Raw genomic sequence first — 19,228 nt, 5'->3', positions numbered from 1 at the left:
CAAGTAACGTGTCCGTTTCACCTCGCTTTAAGTGTTGCATTGATTTAACAATTGCATGGAAGTTGTAGCCAGAAAGTGGTTAACAAGAAATCTGCGAAATTATCCACGTTAAAACCCAACCATTTTCCTTTTAGATTCGCCCTGAATCACTGAAGGAGGCATTGCTGTAGTAAGGAGCGCAAACGTTTATGTGACTGCAGATATAATTTACGATTTGGTTGTTTTTGAATTGAGCTTTGTTAACCAAATATTGAAACGAAAGTTAAAACATGTCAAATACTGGAAGGTACAACGAAGTGTTCCCGACCCCCACCCTCGTCTCTTTGCTCAGAGGTCGGTGTTTATGGAGTCTTGCGAGTCCCCAATCTTTTTTAAAATACGCTGTAATGACAGATTGCTCGAGTATTTTGCAAAGAGACATCCGACCCTAATTAGCCGACATTCCATACAGCGCTCGGGTGGAGTGGAGCACAAGAGAAAAACATTCTCATTTCATGAAACGCCGGCAGAGCCCCACGTTACTTTGATTGACAGATGAACAAATGTTTCCTCTCCCTTTTTTCCCAACTTTTCACTTGCGCTAGAGGAGGGGTAAAGACCATCCAAAGCCCCAGCGAACGACTGCTAGCCTTCCGCTACGAGGCGTCAGCTTTGCACTTTTCCCCGTCGCCAATTGGTCCCTTCTTCAGCCCCGCGTCAACGCCCCACGTGGGAGCAGCAGCCACGCCCGCTCACGATTGGAGAACCTAACAATGTGGGCCGTCGCCCGGGCCAGACTCCGCCTCTTCCCCGCGGCGATTGGTGAATGAATCGTAACTGACGTGTGGCTTGGAACCGAGAGCCCGGGAGTTCCAATTGCTGATTGGTTGAACGCCGGTGCTAATCACTACTGTCGATGGGTCGGTTCATGTGGTCGGCATTCTGGGAATTGTAGTCTTAGGGTCGGGTTCCTCTCAGTGGCTTCGTTGCAAGTTAATGGGGAGATGGGACTACAACATCCAAGACGCAACTCGCCTATTGCCCTCCCTCGGTTTGGGGCTGGGGAATAGGCGAAGTATCGCATCCCTCCACCTCCAGTTTCCCTCGCTGAAGTGAAGTTGACCGGGGTGTGAATATGTAAGAATGTTAATGACACCGTGCTTCTAAATTTGGTAAACACAAGTCATTACTTTCGCATGTTATCGGATGAAGGGCAGAGGGAAAGCTGCCGCCTCCGCACTCTGATTGCAGGTTGGCCGCGCTTCTCCCGCTCCCTTTACTGCTGGAGTGATGGTGTAAGGTCGCAGCGAGCTGCTGCCCGCCGGAGCGGAGCCGAGCCCAGCCGAGGCGAATCTCGGATCGGCGGGCGGGCGGGCGTTTCTCCAACCCTCAGCCGAATGTTCCACGTTGTTCCATCGTTCGCCCTCTGGAAGGTCGGAGCTTGCTACTTTCGGCCGGATCTCGTACAACTTGGCGACTTTTAAATTAAGCAACTTGAATGAGGCAACTCTGCTGAAAAATTGAGACGGCTTTAGGGGAAAGATAACAAAATCCCAGCGCGATGTATCCTCAAGCCAGACATCCAGTAAGTTTTTTTTTTGTGTTGTGTGCATGTTTATTATTTTCCTCTTCCCGAAACATCAGGCACGGGCAGTAGCACGCGGGTTCGAGCTTTTTCACAATATGAGGTTAATTATAGTCTTTCAATTAATATTTGCAGACGTGCAAAGTACAATGTTTATGTTTGCTTTCTCATTATTATTAATAAATGGGAATCTCATGAGATTGTAGGTCGATTGCCAGTTTGACACGGTACTGATGCTCGTTTGTGTTTATCTTTGCAGGCGCCTCACCAACCCGCACAGCCCTTTAAATTCACCATCTCCGAATCGTGCGATCGTATCAAAGAAGAATTTCAGTTTTTGCAGGCGCAGTATCACAGGTAGAGAGATTAGCTTTCTAGATATACAAATCTGACAACGTTAATGTGTCTGGAAGTGCAGGAGAAATCCAAATTATTGTTTAATTGTGAACCACCTTCTGTCTGCCTTGCCCGCTATAGGGGCTAGGTTATGGTCCGTACTGTTCACGTTTCTCATCCTGACGGCTTTCTTAGTCATCTCCTCCCTTTTTAGTTGTCTGATGTAAAATGATCTCTCCGATACTCCTCCAGTTTGTTGAAGATGGTGTCCGAGGCAAATCGCACTCTTTGTAGTGTCGGCGATGTAGGGCAGATGGGTTTTTGCATCACTTATAGATGCAATGACGCTGTGGAAGGGTTTCTTTAGTTAATATTGTCGCTGAATTCCGTATTTAATTTCTTGTGAGATGTATTTTCTAACTTTCGAAGAGTGATTTTCGCAGTTGGGGTGATTCAAAATGCATGTAATCCCTGTTTATTAATATTACTAAAACGCCCAACGCTTTGATGTTTCGATGTTATTTCGATCTTGATTTTCCGCCGTTGCTCTTTGGCTCGCTTTCACAGTTCTGCTTCATGTGAAGTGATGATGAAGGAGTAGTGTCTTCTCGATTAGGTTCTGCTCATTCGCCTAACGCGCCGAGGCTTCAGTGTCAAACAATCACATCTTTCATTATCGTAAATCCCCCAAATCTGGATTAAAATTGCACTGGTTTGTACGGATTGGCAAATCGGAATCTAGGGTGATTTTTTTTTCTTCTCTCTCAATACTGAAGCGCTTAATATCGCCTGCACAGATCTGTGTAATAGACATATTTGTTTTTCGGTCTTTTTTTTTGAGATGCTGATTGTTTTCTTTCTTGAACATCTGAAGAGTGCGATCCTATTTCTTATTTGCAGATAAAATAAACTTTAATATCAATACGTTGGCGTTACTAGTCTTGGAACAATTCTAGACCTCTTAAGAATCCTGGTTTTTTTTCTGGATTTGCGTCAAGCAGTTTTAATTGCTAAGTAGTGGTTTCATTTTCTGTTGTAATGAATGCAGCATATTACTTAAAGAAATAACGTTGGCGTATTTGTCATGTTCGCATGTGTCAATTTTGGTATTCTACTTGTATATTCAAAGATTGATTTTAATACTGTCATATTTTGGCACATATAGAGTTGGCATCATAAATCATTTCCAGAAGAATAAAATGCACTACAGCACTAATTAAGTGCACCCTGCCTTGGTAAGGCAGACCTTCTAATGATCCGGGTACGATCATTTATGCAGAGAAAGTACTGCTGCAGCGCAGTCTGTAAAATACCCATGTTGTATCTTGAACAATCTTTCTTTCCTTAAACAGTTTGAAATTGGAATGCGAAAAACTAGCCAGTGAAAAGACAGAAATGCAACGCCACTATGTCATGGTAAGTTTTAAAAACATCTTGGACTTCTGTTTTGTTGTCATTGACAAATGTATAATTTTGTTTGTATCTTCATCGGTTTCTGTTATTGTTTGTAAGTGACAAATTATGGATTATCCAGTACTATATCTGATTTCTTTATCTTTGCAGTATTATGAAATGTCTTACGGTCTGAATATAGAAATGCACAAACAGGTATGTTTCTTACATTTTTAATGCCTATTTATTACTTGAAAATGTGTTGATAGGCTCTTGAAACAGATTTGCATAAGATTCCTCAAAAGGTTATGACATAAAAAAGAATTGAAAGTTCTGTGCTGACAATGGCGTGAATTTTAACAGAATTATCCAGCTCCTTAAAGCTGATGCTGACTAGACAGCGCTAACAGTGTAGATAGAACAAAATTGAGTTGGTTGACTGCTCCTTTGAATGTGAGCTTATTCCATATTTTATATTGAGTTAGAAATAACTGCTTCCACAAGTCATAATTCTAATATTAAGAAGTATTAACAAAGTAACATTACTTTCTTGCACATTCGGGGTTAAATGTTTAAATGCAAAACATTGTAGTGGAAATTACAATATGCCATTGTATTACAACTTTCCAGCTCTCAACTAAAATACGTTTTTGAACACCATTGAGAACTTTCCACATTTCAATATTATTTTGCATAGTAAACAAGTTTGAAGTTAAAATATCATGCCTCTTTATTTTTGTAACTTTATTCATAGTGGGGCTCACTTTATCTTCTGTGATTTCTAAAATATTTCATTGATCATTCGCCTGTATTTTACTTGGTGAATCTTTTAGTCTTGAAGAAAGACAATGACAGTGCACTGATATATTGTACTTGTCAGCATGATTTATAATTTCACTCTCAGCCATAGTACCAGGCATGTAAATCAAACAAAGTGTCTCTACTGTTGTGCTTAGTAACTTTATTAAAGGTATTTTTGTACCACAATGAGAGATTCTGCTTGAGGGGTGCAGATTTTAGCACTTGTAAAATGCGTATCATAATTCCCTATCTCTGAGAGAGCCTTAGTGGATTATTGTTTAATGTACCAAGCTCAGTGCGTGTATGTTTTTCTGCTACTATATCATTTTAGATGTAATCCAAGGATACTTCGTGTTCTTTAACAAAACTAAAATAACTCTACCAAGTGACACTATTTGCTTGGTTTACGAACAATTGGGGGGGGGGGGGGGAAAAGTAGAATCCATTTTCCAGAGTTGTTCATTAGGTGTCCTTCAGTGAAAACAACAAGGAATGTCTTAAGCACTTAGTAGTCAATGAAGTACTTTTGCGGGTGTTGTAGTTATTGTAATACAAGAAGTACAATGCAGTAGTTCTCTGCTCTCTTCTTCCAAACTATGATTTTTTTTAATAATTACAATACAAAACTCAGTGAAGTCTTGTGCAAACAGTAAATTTAAAATGTAATATAACATTATTATTTTGATATTTAATTAATAGTCTGGGTATATAGGGTGATTTTTGCAACCCAATAGGATACTTTTTTAATATTTGCTGAAGTGATGTAAAAGATACTGTGAACATCAAGTGGAAAATACTGATCAACAAAGAAGTGGAATTTAATAGCACTTCAGAATTTGCTGTGGACTAGCAAAGTCACTGTTACAATACCACCCCCTCTACTGGTCCCTTGACACCACTTGGATATGGTCTAATCAGGAATTGTAGCTTTTAGTCTGAATTCGCACAGCAAATGAGCCTTGATAAGGCATAGTAATGAGGATCAAATTGGTGATTCTTACGTACTGGTCATTAGTTCAGATTAAAAAAAACCTTTTTCGTTTGGGTGAAATTGAGCAGTTTACTGCTTGTGAAATCCTGTGTGAGGGAGCTAATGGGTTTTGATAAGCCCACCTTGTGCTCTTTGGGGTGCGATTTATGAAATGATAACATCAATTTTGAATACCTAAAGGGGAAGCTAAGAGGTTTTCTTTATTTGGAGTGGGTTGGTGAGGAATTTGTAAATCAAGAAAATTAACTTTTTTAATTAAAATGCAGGTTATCCATTTTCAGCTTAAATCTTGTGTTTGAAAACCGGTTTTGCTATTGTATAAGACCCAAAATTAGAATGTGTCAACTTTAATAGTAATTATTAATCAGTTTGAAAGACAACTGTGAAGTACAATGTTGAGGGCATACATTACAAATCAGCGTCGAACTGAATACTGAAAAGTTGTGTACTTTTAAGATTTAACATTTGGCGATTATGTGTGGCGATTAACAAATATTTTAATCTTTGCATCTAACTCAAATTAAAATGATGACTTCAGAAAAAAATTCTTTGTGTACATTTAATATGTGAAGGATTTAACACCGCTTTTTCATTATGCACTCTTTGAGGGAGGCTTATCTAGATTTCAGGGTTTAACTGCTAAAAATACAGGTTTTGATAAGTGAGATTATTTTTCAGAACTGTTACAGTAATTTTTAGTTATGCAATTATAGCATTGCTAATTGCACCCACCTCCTCCAGCACTGTTTCTGCAGATTTGTGCAAATGATCTGGCTGTATTCACGATAACGTAAATTAGGAACTGCCTAATCTACTCTTGTATAGAACAATTGATCAAGGATGATGTCACAGAGTTTATTTAGTACTATCCACTTAAATAATTTGAAATAAATAAGCTCAGAGTATCATGTTTCAGAGTTTCCGTACAATGTGAACTAATTGACGTGCAAAAATAGTTGTGGCTTGAGAGTAAGGAATATTTGGTATTTCAAAGCACTTAAGCTTTAACTTGATTTTCAGTTCCCCTGATTCTCTGTTTTCATGTAATTGAATCCTAAACAAATATAGATTAAATATTGATGTATCCTAAATTGTGCTTTATTTACATTGTATAATAATGAAGTACAAGTGTATTTCAATTCCTTAAGGTACAACCATTTTGATAATTTTAAAATTCTTTTTCTATAATTTGTTTTGGAAATGTATTTTCAATTTTGAGTTTTTCTGACTTGGCACATTCATAAAAATGCAGCATATCAGAGAATCTATCTGTACTGAAGCACTGGAAACTTGTAAGCCACCTACTTCTTCTGCTTGTTAAGGTGAATGAAAGATACGTATACTTTTTTCTTTTATTCAGGCTGTTAATTTTGGTTTCAATTATCTAGTCTTCCAGTTATTTGTTTTACTGACATCTCTTGCAGTAGATAAAGTACACAGATTTAATTGTATTGCTCTGTGCTGCAATTAAACACTGTTCTTGAAATCTGTCTAGGATTAATTCACTTATTAGATTGGTATGGTTAGTGCTTTAGGGAGTGACTTCAGAGTCCTAGGGGTACATGGTAATTGGAGGCCCTGATATTTCAAATATTCAAATTATTACTTCCATCCATCTTTTTAAAAGTTTAATACTGCCACTGCTCTTGATCAGAATTTGTTTGCAGGAAATTATCAGTGCAGTGGATGATGGCTATAATGGAGTTGTGATTGAATTAGGATATTTGATGTAATGACTTGTAATATCTGTCACACTGAAAAGACTATTTATTTATTTATTCATTTATTTATTTATTTGATTATCATTTATTTTATTATCATATTATATGCTTTTGCAAATAATACGAGAACTTGGGTGTTCTGAATGTCTAAGATAATTTTTACCCATATCAAATTTGGATGTAAATACAACAATTCTATTGACTTTATGGGTATAAATGCACCGTGGACCAATTAAATCATTTCTACCAATAGCATTATGATGTTTTGATAAACTGGTCAGAGCTATGCACTCAGCTTGTTGGCATACTCTGCTGATTAAATTAATATTGATTATACCACCTATTTTGAAGTATTTTAGTTGATCAAATGTTTGTTAATCAGAATACAGCACATCGTTCTAGATACTGTATCATAGTTAAAATTGTAAAGGTTTTGTTGTGATCATTAAAATAGAAGAAGTTCCAATGATACTTGATTGTATTTAAAATAAGAGAATTGTTCTAAACTTTTTGCTTTTAAAACTCATGATCTAACTAATCAAAATATTGTTTTCCCATTATTAATTAAAAAGGGCTTAGGACAACTTTTTAAAGGAGTTCTGGGGATATTGCTTTCACTATGATTTCAAAAATGATTGTTATTTCTTGGTGGTAATGTATAAATTGTAGGTCAAAACCTGTAGCTATGGTGAATACTTGTGTATGAACTTTCTATGCATAAACTAAGCTATGTTAACTTCTGTATAACCGAGAGATTTTATAATCTACCTTCAAACTATTTTTACCAATTCCAGCCTCAGTATTAATAATATTTAATGCTGTAGCGTTTGAGCAGATGGCTGAAACTTATTGAAATAATTATTTCACTGAACCAAAGAAGCAAGTTGCTGCTTGTTTCATGGTAATTTTCTGCAATTGGGTTTGTATAGCAGGAGTTCAAATATAGTTGCTTACTAATGCACATTAAAATTTCTAGAATTCCTAATCTATTGATCCATTATAACTATGCTAATTTTAATGATTTTTATATTTTGTTCAGATTTTGTCTTTTAATTTGTTTGTATTTTAATATTGTTATGCTTAACAGGCCATACAGAATAAAACTGAAAATGAATATAATTAATCTAATATCGGGATTCATATAACATCAGAAGGAGCAAGAGTGCTGATTAAGTGCTTTGTAACAGTTATTTGAGCCACAATATTAGATTTCTACCTTGCAATTATTCTTATATTCCATCCAACAACAGATTTATGTCAGAAATTTGGATCATTAGCAAATGTTACTGCTGATGCAATTGTCTGCATTGTTTATGGATAATGATTTTAAAGACTACTGAATAAACGTTTAAATTATTTTAAGTGTCTATATATGTGGAGTACTGTTTTGGACACCTAAGGTAGGGATGTGGAGGAGATAAGTTACATGGATTACAATCAGCTTATTTCTTTTTGGAGCATTTATTTCACTTAATGTCAATCAGAAGCTTCCTGGGCAGAGTGAAGCTCTAGTGTAAAAATGTGCAATAACAATGTGATTGTTGTTCAAAACAACAAAATATAAATTTAAGGGCTTGGCCCAGTGATTGAATTTCACAATCATAACTGCAGCAGTCAATTAGAAATGATGATAAATAGGATTAGAAACCTTTTAGAAAGGCACAGAGAATGCAGAGGAGTGCAGCATAGATTTGCATTATATCCGATACCCTCCAGTACCAAGTGGATTGTCAATACTGCTTGTTTAGCATTTTCTAAGGGCAATAGGATTATTGATTTCTAGCTTACAAGCAATGGCTCTATTTTCACTACTGAGAAGTATTGCAGGTTGTTAAGAAGAAATTGACTTGAAGAGGTTTGACTGCTGCCCATCATGAAGCAAATAAAGCAAAACTGCTGAAGCATGGTGGAGCAGCAAGACTGGGGCCCACAGCAATTTGTTGCTATTAATTTACCATGGTCGACAGCAAATCAATTGGCATCTACTTCATCTATTTGAGAATATGCTGTCCAAAACAGATAAAAGGCCTTGTGTGGCAATAAGGATAGACTATTTGCTAGATAGAGGATGAAGCTAATGTGTAAGTAAGTGAAGTTAAGGCTTCAGAGCACATTTAAGTGAGTAAGTTTTTAATGGAGTATATCCTTAAGCAGTCAATAAGGAATTTGTTATGCATGAAGAAACAATTGAATTCTGTTTTTATCTCTGATTAATTTCATATAGTATTAGCTGAAAATGTTTTGATGAGGTGTATTTTAGTCCAGTTGTCAGTAGGTATTGCAATTTCAACCTTTTTGCTTTAGAAAAATGTTTAGATGGGTATTGAAATTGGCATCAGTTCACAATTGGTGGAGATAACAATTAGCTTTAGATTGACTTGTTAAACATTTAAACGGTTCTTTGTCAGATCATCCAGGCAGATATCATTGTAAATGCGCGCTATGGCAATGTTTGCTATGTACATTTTTAATAGAGAAATAATTTATTTTATTCCTATTAAGTGGGGAAAACCCCAATCTTAAAATTGTCCTATTGAATCTGCAAGAATACTACCTAGAGATTTTTAATGGTCCTTTGCACTTCTCTGTTCTGTTTACTAATGGCTGTAATGAATGTTGAAGCACTTTCTGTAGTCGAATAGGACCTCACTGATTTAAAGCAATCGGCTGTGTCTAATACTTTAATCGACTCTCAATCCCCTTTTCCTGCATGTTCCTTGATGGAACTATTACATTGTCCATTACTATTGCTGTAGAATATTAGACTTTTATGCACAATAGGATTCTTTTATAGAGTTTGTTTCTAAAGATCTTGTAAGCATCTTTGATGAAGGAAACAAAATCATAGAATGATATAAAATGGGAGACCATGCAGTCCATTACTTCGATGCTAGCTCTTTGTAAAATCTACTAACTTGTACCCCCAACCCATTTATTTTTTCTTTTAAGTATTTTCCCAATTCCATTTCTGTAATTACTGAATCTGCTCCCATTACCCTTTTAGGCACCACATCACAGATCATAAAAACTCTCAGATTAATTTTTTTCTCTTCTGTCGTATCTGGTTCAGTTGCTAATTATTTTAAAATAACATCTGGGAAATGTTATTCTTTGTGTAGTTTTTTCAAACAACATTTTAAAGATAAAGGCACACAGAGATCCTTCATTCTTGTGAATGTACATTTCCTTTTAGCCTAAGCCACAGCAGTATTTGGTGTGGGCTAATTTATCATGAGGAGAGAGCTTTGGCATTAAAAATGAATAATACAATTGTATCCTTGATTACAATAATATTTTTTTAACTGTTCAGAATTGGGTTTGTTGCTGACTATGTCATGAAATTTGTTATTTTGCGGCCACGGTACAGTGCAAGACATAAAAATTTAACATTAGTACAAAAATAAATAACTAGTGCAAAGATATCATTATTAGTCACATGTACATCGAGACACACAGCAAAATGCATCTTTTGCATAGTGTTCTGGGGGTAGCCCACAAGTGTCGCCACACCTCAGGCGTCAACATAGCATATCCACAACTTCCTAACCCGTATGTCTTTTAGAATGTAGGAGGAAACTGGAACACCCAGAGGAAACAGAGGCAGACACGGGGAGAACGTACGAACTCCTTACAGACAATGGCTGGAATTGAACCTGGGTTGCTGGCGCTGTAATAGTGTTACGCTAACTGCTACACTACCGTGCCTGCCTACTACACTACCAAGACAGTAACGAGACCATGTTCATGGGTTCATGGACCATTCAGAAATCTTATGGTGGAGGGGAAGAAGCTGTTCCTGAAACAGTGTGTGGGTATTCAGGCTCCTGTACCTCCTCCCCAATGGTAGTAATGTGAAGAGCCCGTGTTCGGATGGTGAGGGCCCTTAATGATGGATGCCACCTTCTTGAGGAACCACTTCTTGAAGATGTTCTCGATGGTGGGTAGCGTTGTGCCCGTGATTGAGCTGGCTGAGTCTACAACCTTCTGCAGCCTCTTTCGATCCTGCGCATTGGAGCCTCTGTACCAGAATGCTCTCCACTGTACATCTGCAGAAATTTGCAAGAGTCTTTGATGATGTACCAAATCTCCTCAAACTCCTAATGAAGTAGAGCTGCTGGCGTGCCTTCTTCATAATTGTATCAATGTGTGGGGCCCAAGGTAGATCCTCTAAGATTTGATGCCCAGGAACATGAAGCTGCTCACCCTTTTCCACTGCTGACCTCTCAATGAAGACTGGTGTGTGTTCTCCCAACTTCCCTTTCCCTTTCCTGAAGTTCACAATCAATTCCTTGGTCTTGCTGATGTTGAGTGCGAGGTTGTTGTTGCAGTACCAATCAAGCAACCGATCTGTCTCACTGATGTACGCCTCCTTATCGCCATCTGAGATTCTGTTAACAACGTCCTGAGATCTTAAAGTATATATATTCAATTCTTTTCTACTTGATACAAATTGGGCTAGGGGTTGTTTTTACTGGAAGATCCTTAGTTTTTTATATCCTTAAATTCCTCTCTTGGTTGCAAGATTCATTTGATTGACCACATTCATGATAAAAGTATTGACATTTTTGGGTTTTACTAGTGACTATAACGTATCATTTGTTTGAACAAGTATGATTTCTTAATATGTGGAAACACATTAGCTTTTAGTCCTTTAGAGTTTCTTGTTTCTAAAGGCCATTTAAAGACAGATTATTGCCATGTAGAATATTCAGAATCCCACTCTCCATTTAAAGAGTCTTTATGGAACATTTTATTTTGGCTTTGTTGATCAAAATATGCAAAAGTTTAAAGGTTGAAACATGGAAATTCTGAAACTTTAGTTTGCAGGGCCCCCTTATTGGTTGTGTTTTTTTTTTCCCTTGTCCTTTATAAAGTTGATCTTGATGGACAGTGTGTGCATGGGACTTCTTGCATAAATGCTTTTCATTGTTGGTGTGGGTGGGGAGAAGATAGTGGTATTGTTATAGGGGGTGTGGAGAGGTGAATGAGAGCCTGCTCTTGTCTTTGAGTGGACTTCCTGCTTGTAATAGGAGAGAATGAGTCCTACACCTGAAGGGCAGTAATAGGAAGTGAATTTATGCTTTAACTTCTCCATGATAAATGTGAAAAGAACTAATATGTATATGTGCCAGAAAAGTTATTGGTTTATTATAATGCCTTATTTTACTTAATTCCATCAATTTTCCTTGCTTCTTTTAAAATCTTTTAATATTTTTATTTACACTTTTTTTTCCATTGGCAAGGCATTTCTTAGTCCATCCCTGACTGTATCTGAACAGAGTAGCTTGTTGGGTAGAGTCAACCTACATTTCTGTGCATACTGGAGTCAAATGTAGGCAAGGATGGCAAATTTCTCCCCAGACTCGTATAATGAAACAAGTGGATTTTTATGATAATGTAGCCTCATTGTTGGCAACATGAAGCAAAAAAGTTGCTTCACATTTCAAAAGTAGACCAGCTCCACTTTTATATGGTACCATTGATGCCGTTCCAATATGTGGATCTCATTTTGCCAGTGGTAGCAACAAGATGCACATGTGAGATTTTCTAAAGTGATGGCTGGTAGTACCTTGTAGTGGCTAGCTGCACTGCTATAGAATAAAGACACGGAGTCTGTTGATTGGAGTTAGAAGCGATTGATTGACGGGCGCGGTGCGCCTTTTAATACCGAAACTCTTCCCGTGCGGGTCACCTGACCTTCCAGCACGTGGGCTTTCCTAGCCCAATGATGGAGAAGAAAGAGGGCCCCGTGCCATCTTGGGTCAGTTCTCCGATGATGCTCGCGAGCCGGTTCGATACTGCTAAGGTGAGTCGCCACAACCTTTTATATATTTTCCAATGGAGTCATTTCTATTACCTGTGTTTAATAGATCCAGTAAATTCTTTCATATTCAGACCTTGTATAATGAGATAATATCTGGAGGTGACAGTAATCAATGATATAAAAGAGAATTCAGAGTTTATACTTGCATATGACCCTTGTTTTCAGTTTTATATAATGTTTAACTTCTAATATTTGGATTTTAAAAAAAGTCAAACCAGGTTTTAGAGTTTAATTTCCCATTTTTCCATTATTCTTGAAGTCATTTTAATTTTTGTTTCGAGTCCTGCTTAAAGGTTTCAAAAAAAAATGCCAAAAATAATGCTGTTATGCTTTTGAGAAACCTGGTGAGGCTAAATGATAGACCAGGGAAGTGAATCTTAATTTTTCGTCACTCAGTGCAGAACAGAGATTTCTCCTTTAACATAAAGTTTGCAGTGAAATAGCATGATCTAATCTTTCAACACATCAAGATATTTACTCAAGTTTAAATTTGTGAATCTTTGACATTGTGTTGATAGTTGATACAATTCTTCATTGGTATAGTGCAGTTGAAATATATGGGGCTCTTACACTATTGGATCAGTATCAAGGAAATGATGGTGGTAATACAAGAGAAATAAAGGCCTGCAGATGCTGCAATCTAGATGAAAAATACTATGATGCTGGAGGAACTCAGCAGGCCAGGCAGCATCCATGGAGAAAAGCAGGCGGTCAACGTTTCGGGTCAGCCTGAAATGTTGACCGCCCTGCTTTTCTCCATGGATGCTGCCTGGCCTGATGAATTCCTCCAGCATCATAGTGTTTTTCATTCATGGTGGTAATACAATTAGCTAATTTAAGGGATCCTACAAACCTCATCCTGCCAGTATAGCTTTTGTTTTTATAATGAACTCAGGAGTTTGTATAGTGGAGATATAGAGAATCTATTCAGAAGTAATCTGGATCCTACAAATGCAAGTTGTCAATGATTTTTGATGCATGCTGTCAACTTTTTTCTATGTGAATATGTGTTGCAAATTCCATATTGTACTATACTATATACCTCTCCCATAAGCTGCTTTGACAAGTAGTGATGGGGTCAGTTGAATGCTACTATTTTCCTTGAAGCAGCACAAAGAGTTTGAAGGACAATGGGTAGAAATGGGTATGTACTTTGGCCAGAAATGTTTTATTTTGTAAACTACTCTTCAACAATATCTGTTGCTGAAATGTGACAAAAAGCAGCATTGCTAAACAGATCAGCCACATTTTGCTGACACTACCTTGCTACTTTGTTAAAACTGACTGTATTCAGTGCAGAGGACTGTTATTTTCTTACTTCTATTTGCTTCTGTTTATTTTCATAAAATCCTCTATCTTGTGCAATTGACTCTGTGGCTTTTGAATATTTGTTTAGCTTCTTGGTATCAAACATAAATTTAAAACAGAGATCTGTTGGTTCAACATTTTAGCAGTTAAGGGAGTTTTTGAAATTTACTTGACAAATGTTTGTTGATGGCAGCCAATAAGAGATGCGCGTTGCTTGGGAACAGGGCGGGCTGTTCTACAGGAGTTCCTTTACAAATGTGAAAGACTCATTAATCATTGGTTCTGCCAGTCTGAGAGTTAATGACAGTTGTTTGCATGAGTGAGAATAATCTCACATTATTAGCAGTGCAATATATTAATTACATACATATCAAAGTGTAAATGTAAAAATGCTGTCACCATAGGCTTGTAAAAGGATCAATCATAACTGCATAACTTGGGAAAATAAAGTATGATGTGTGTCAATCACTGCTGCATGGTAAGTATTATCCGAAAAGCACTTTCTAAACCTCTAATCTTTTTAAAGTTCTGTTGGGACCAACAAGTATGTCAGGACCAGTCCTCTTTTGTTTTTTCAGTGCCAATTTGACTCTGCTGTGAGGGAAAGCCTTGTGAAACACATTGAAGATGACATTAAAGATGATTAGACCAGAATGTTTATTTAAAAGCTAATAATATAGTTGGATGAACAGCCATGGCTAAATTTTCAAAGAGTATGCGAATCATGTGTATGACATGAAAAAGCAAAAAAAGAAGCAAATGCAAAATAAAAACAAGAAGTGCTGGAAATTAGTCAGACAACATCTATGGAGAGAAACAGAATTAACTTTACAGGTTGATGACTTTTATCAAAATTGTTCCATTCTGATATAAATTAGAAATACTGATTATCTGAAATTGTTGAATTCAAATGTCTAAGCTCAGCCAGGGGAAACATCCATCCTTCCTGCATCCAGCCTGTAAAGTCCTTAAGGAATTTTGTACATTTTCTTAAGATTGCTCTTCCTTCTAAGGTCTTGAGTAAACCAAGCCTGTATTCTGTAATCTCAATTCATATGCAAACTTGCCATCCCTGGAATTGGTGCAGTGAATTTTTGCTCCACTCTATTACAACCCAAATTGTGTACACAACTCTGGGTGCAGTTTCAGCAAGGTATTCTATTCTCTTTTTTTGCAGTATTTGCTCCTGTACTTGAAACCTCCCAGGATAAAAGTCAGCATATTATTTGCCACCTTAATCATTTGCTGCACCTTCATGTTGGCTTTCAGTGACTTGTGTACAAGGTCACCGAGGTCCCCTTTGAACATCAACATCTTTCACCATTTTACACCTGTTTTGTGCAACAGACTTCTTATTTTTTCCATTTTTTTTTGCTCCATCGTGATCTTGCTCACTTACTCATATTGCCTCTATCCCTATGAAGTCTTTACATCCTCCTTATTTATCCCACCCAGTGCTGTTTCATCAGCAAACTTGGAAATGTGATATTTGGTCTTCCCAACCACATCATTAATATGGATTGTAATTAGCTGGGGCCCAAGCACTGAGCCCTATGATATGCACCCACAGCTTGCCAAGATGAATAAAATCTGTATATTCCTACTCGTGGCTCTGTCTGAAATCCAATTCTCATTCTGTGTAGGTGTATCTCCCCCAACTCCAAAAGCTGTAACCTTATTGACAAACATCCTGTATGGACTTTATTGAAAGCCTTCTGAAAATACAAATTCACTACATCCACTGGTTCCCTCCATATCCTTCTGGTCTCTCAAATAACTCCAGTAGATTAGTCAAACACACTTTTCCTTTCGTAAATCAGTGTTGACTCTGCACTAACATAGTATTTTTTCAGATGTTGAATTAATCCCATTCCTCATTTCTTAACCAATGTAGTGGTGGTTAAGGGAGAAATCTAAGATATAAGTGTTGATTAGGGTCTCATCTTGGAGGCACTCCTGTGGCAAAACCTTATCTCAAATTTAAATTTAAAAAATAGTTTTCAAGTAGGCTGACATAAATTGGTGTTTCTCTCCAGAAAATGGAGAAAGAAATGTACATGTAAAATTAGGTTGGCTTTAGTGGCTTCTAGGTGTGTTCTTGTACATGTTCTCTTGCCTTTGAAGTGTCTTTGCCAATCCAGTGTTTGGGTTATGGTGGTGTAGTTCTAGGTAACTGCCTCCACATGGGGTAATGTATTCCATTACTCAATGGCACAGCTCCTGGTGATGTGTTGAGTATTTCATTTTTTTTTGTGAATATGAAAAATTCTACCATGTATCGGATTCATTACAAAAAGATTCTATTCTTTTAGTTGCTGGCACATTGGCTTTGAGATACAGATATGACATTTACAACTTTGTGTAAAGCTCAAAAAAAGTTTAATATTGTATCTTTTTTTTGTGCTTGTGAGCATGAAGGATACCATTGCATCCTAAACAAAGTGTCATTCACATGAGTAAATAGAAGCAACAATTTAGATATGCAAAGTAAAGCTTTTGCAACTATTCATATTCATCTGAAATGAGCTTGATTCTTTGGAAAAGCAAGAGTAGTGCGAACTTCAGGCCAACTGCTACTTAATTTGTATAGAGAACGTGATCTTAGTCTCGTCTGACATTGAGCCAATTAGACACAATGGAAATCGAAGGAAATAGGTTTAAGTATGAAAACAGAAGCAGGACCTGCCATTGGGCCTCTTGCATACTCTTCCATCATTCAATAAGATTATGGTTGATCTTTTACCTCTGTTCTTGTATTCAGATTACTTTTGATTTGGAAAATTAAAATTGTGAGGGTAAAATCTGTCCAGGATCTTAACTCCTTGATATGGGGATGGTGTAATGATCAAAAAAAAAATTCTAATTTTATTCAAGGGAATTATGAAAAATACCAAAGTGCTTCATTTGGCCACCCGTCTTTCTATTTCCAGATGCCTTTCCATCACTGTCCAGCAGAGTGGAATTCCATGGCTCCATCCTATTGTCTATTGTAGTGTTATAATGAGGCTTATAATTTAACTCTAACTCAGCTTGTTGGGTTTTCCCAGGTCTTTGGGAAAACTGGCAGCTGAAAGGAGCCGAGTTCAACTGTGGGGAAATGGTAAATGTGCTTGGCACACTCTTCATGTGCCATTAGAAGCAGAGCTGTGTCTTCCTGCTCTGGTTCTATTTCTTCCTAACCTCACGACACCTGCTAAGCTTATTCCCTCCTTTGGGGTGCCCCCTTCCAATCAAGGGTCTGCTCTTCACTTCTTGCCTGTCACTGTGGCCTGTCTGAAATTGTCTCTGTTTGACTGGAGATCATTGTCTATCAATCAAGCTGATCTTTTAGAAGGATTCCTTTTGTTTTTAGAAGGAAAGTTGGAAGCTGAGGAGTTCAGACACTACAGCATACAAACGGTTTATATCATTATGACTGTGTTCTTCATCCGTTCAAAACCTTTAGAAATAGTATTGATACCCTGATATTTTATGCCCAAGACAATTGTTCTGTGCATCTCAGAATCTCCTTTCAATGACATCATGAAGGGAAATTCTCCCTGTAGTGCAGGCAATCACATTTCCATCCCCTGATTGTGGTGGGTGGGGGAAATAGCAGTTTTCATTGGTGCAAAGGCCATTTCCAATTGTGGTTCATGCTTTTATGCCTGAAGGCATCTTGCAGGAATATGTGCTTAATAACTGCAAAGGTATCAGAGTTAAAATACTTGCATTGTAATGCTTCTTCTTTTGAGTTTCTCTAGCAGTTTTCCTTGAGAGATGACTTCCTGTCACCTATTTCCAGATCTGAACTTCATACCTGATGATGAATCAAAATAAAATCTTCTTTAATATAGCACCTCATTTCTATGATGGAATCCAGTTGCATCTGTCTTTGGGAAAAAAATGCTAGAAATACTCAACAGGTCAGGCAGCATTTTTGTAGAGAGAAAACAGAGTTAAAGATTCTGATTAATGATCTTTCTACTGAATATTTTGTCTTTGGATAAGTGCCCTATTAGTCATTGTGAAGAAAGGTGTTTTTTGAAAAGAGCAGTTCTGAAAACTGAAATCATTAAAATATTTAAGGATGAAAATTTTCCTACATGACAATAAATAGCCTGATTCTAAGTACAGTACTGAGGAGTACTGCACTTAAGGAGCCAACCTCTCTTCCTTTTCAGGAAAATCTAAAAGACATTTTTTCTATAACATCGCACAGACTCTCCATCTAGTTACTCTTTATTGGTGGTTGTGAGATTTTACTGAGAGAGAATTGTCACATTTCTGTGCAGCACAATGATTATTCAAAGGAAAATGTATTTCTTTGGCAGTGATGTCCTTGGGTCATGGAAGATGCTGTAGTGTAGTGGTTAGCGTAATGCTATTACAGCGCCAGCGACCCAGGTTCAATTCTGGCTGCTGTCTGTAAGGAGTTTGTACATTCTCCCTGTGTCCTGCATGGGTTTCCTCGGGTGCTCCGGTTTCCTCCCACATTCCAAAACACATATGGGTTAGGAAGTTGTGGGCATGCTATGTTGGTGCCAGAAGTGTGGTGACATTTGCAGGCTGCCCCCAGAACTCTCTATGCGAAAGATGCATTTCACTGTGTGTTTCGATATACATGTGACTAATAAAGATATCTTATCTTATAAATGCTACCTCTGGTTTCTAGCATGGTCTTTTATTCTGCAGTTTATCAGCTGTACATAGATACAACCAAGAAGTTCAAATCATTCATTCCATGGATAGGAAGTTCAATTTGTGTGTCATCCAGCCATTTGTTGTTTTGGGGAAAGGTAGCAACAAGTTTATGCATACAATAGTAGGACAAACAGATGCAAAATGACTGACAGGGACTTTTCGTCAGAATACCAGGAGGGTTCACTTGGTCAATTTCAAATAGTGCCACAACATCTTTTATCATAACCTGAGCAGGCAGAGGGATCAGTTTAACTTCTCATCTGAAAGACGGTTCCTACAGTAACATAGCACCATCTCAACTGTTCAGAAGTGTTGGCCTTGTCTTTGTGGGTTTAAGTGCTAAATAAAAGTCACACATGAGCCATGAGGTCCATTGCTGAGCTGAACTGTTTATTCATAACAAAATCAAAGAGATTTAGTTATTTTGCTTGTTCTTTCATTTTACTTCAAGCTGGAGCATTAAAAATTCTTCTTGGAAAAATAAATCAGTTAACAACCCATTGGCAGTGTCCTTGCTTGGATCTGTTACAAAATAATGACAGCTGCATGAATTGATGTGTCAGACCAGTGGGCCATTCCATTTTCAATGTATTGCTAAAGTATTTTTT

The 19,228-nt window shown here is 37.3% G+C and overlaps 1 protein-coding gene across 3 annotated transcripts in view; it reads left to right on the top strand.

The window, feature by feature from the left end:
• The first annotated feature begins 1,049 nt into the window (after positions 1–1,049).
• LOC127572213 (transducin-like enhancer protein 4) overlaps positions 1,050–19,228 on the top strand; it is a 111,260-nt gene continuing 93,081 nt past the window's right edge. For all 3 annotated transcript variants that reach the window (XM_052019154.1, XM_052019153.1, XM_052019152.1), the window contains exons 1-4: positions 1,050–1,564; positions 1,824–1,921; positions 3,253–3,316; positions 3,464–3,508. In XM_052019154.1, coding sequence (XP_051875114.1) covers positions 1,541–1,564; positions 1,824–1,921; positions 3,253–3,316; positions 3,464–3,508 — 231 coding nt within the window. In that variant the 5' untranslated portion in view covers positions 1,050–1,540. The remainder of the gene's footprint in view (positions 1,565–1,823; positions 1,922–3,252; positions 3,317–3,463; positions 3,509–19,228) is intronic.

This window comes from Pristis pectinata, chromosome 7 (assembly GCF_009764475.1).
Source record: "Pristis pectinata isolate sPriPec2 chromosome 7, sPriPec2.1.pri, whole genome shotgun sequence".
Classification (NCBI taxonomy): Eukaryota; Metazoa; Chordata; class Chondrichthyes; order Rhinopristiformes; family Pristidae; genus Pristis; species Pristis pectinata.
The sequence above is the reverse complement of the archived record's forward strand: the minus strand, read 5'-3'. Positions and strand labels throughout refer to the sequence as shown.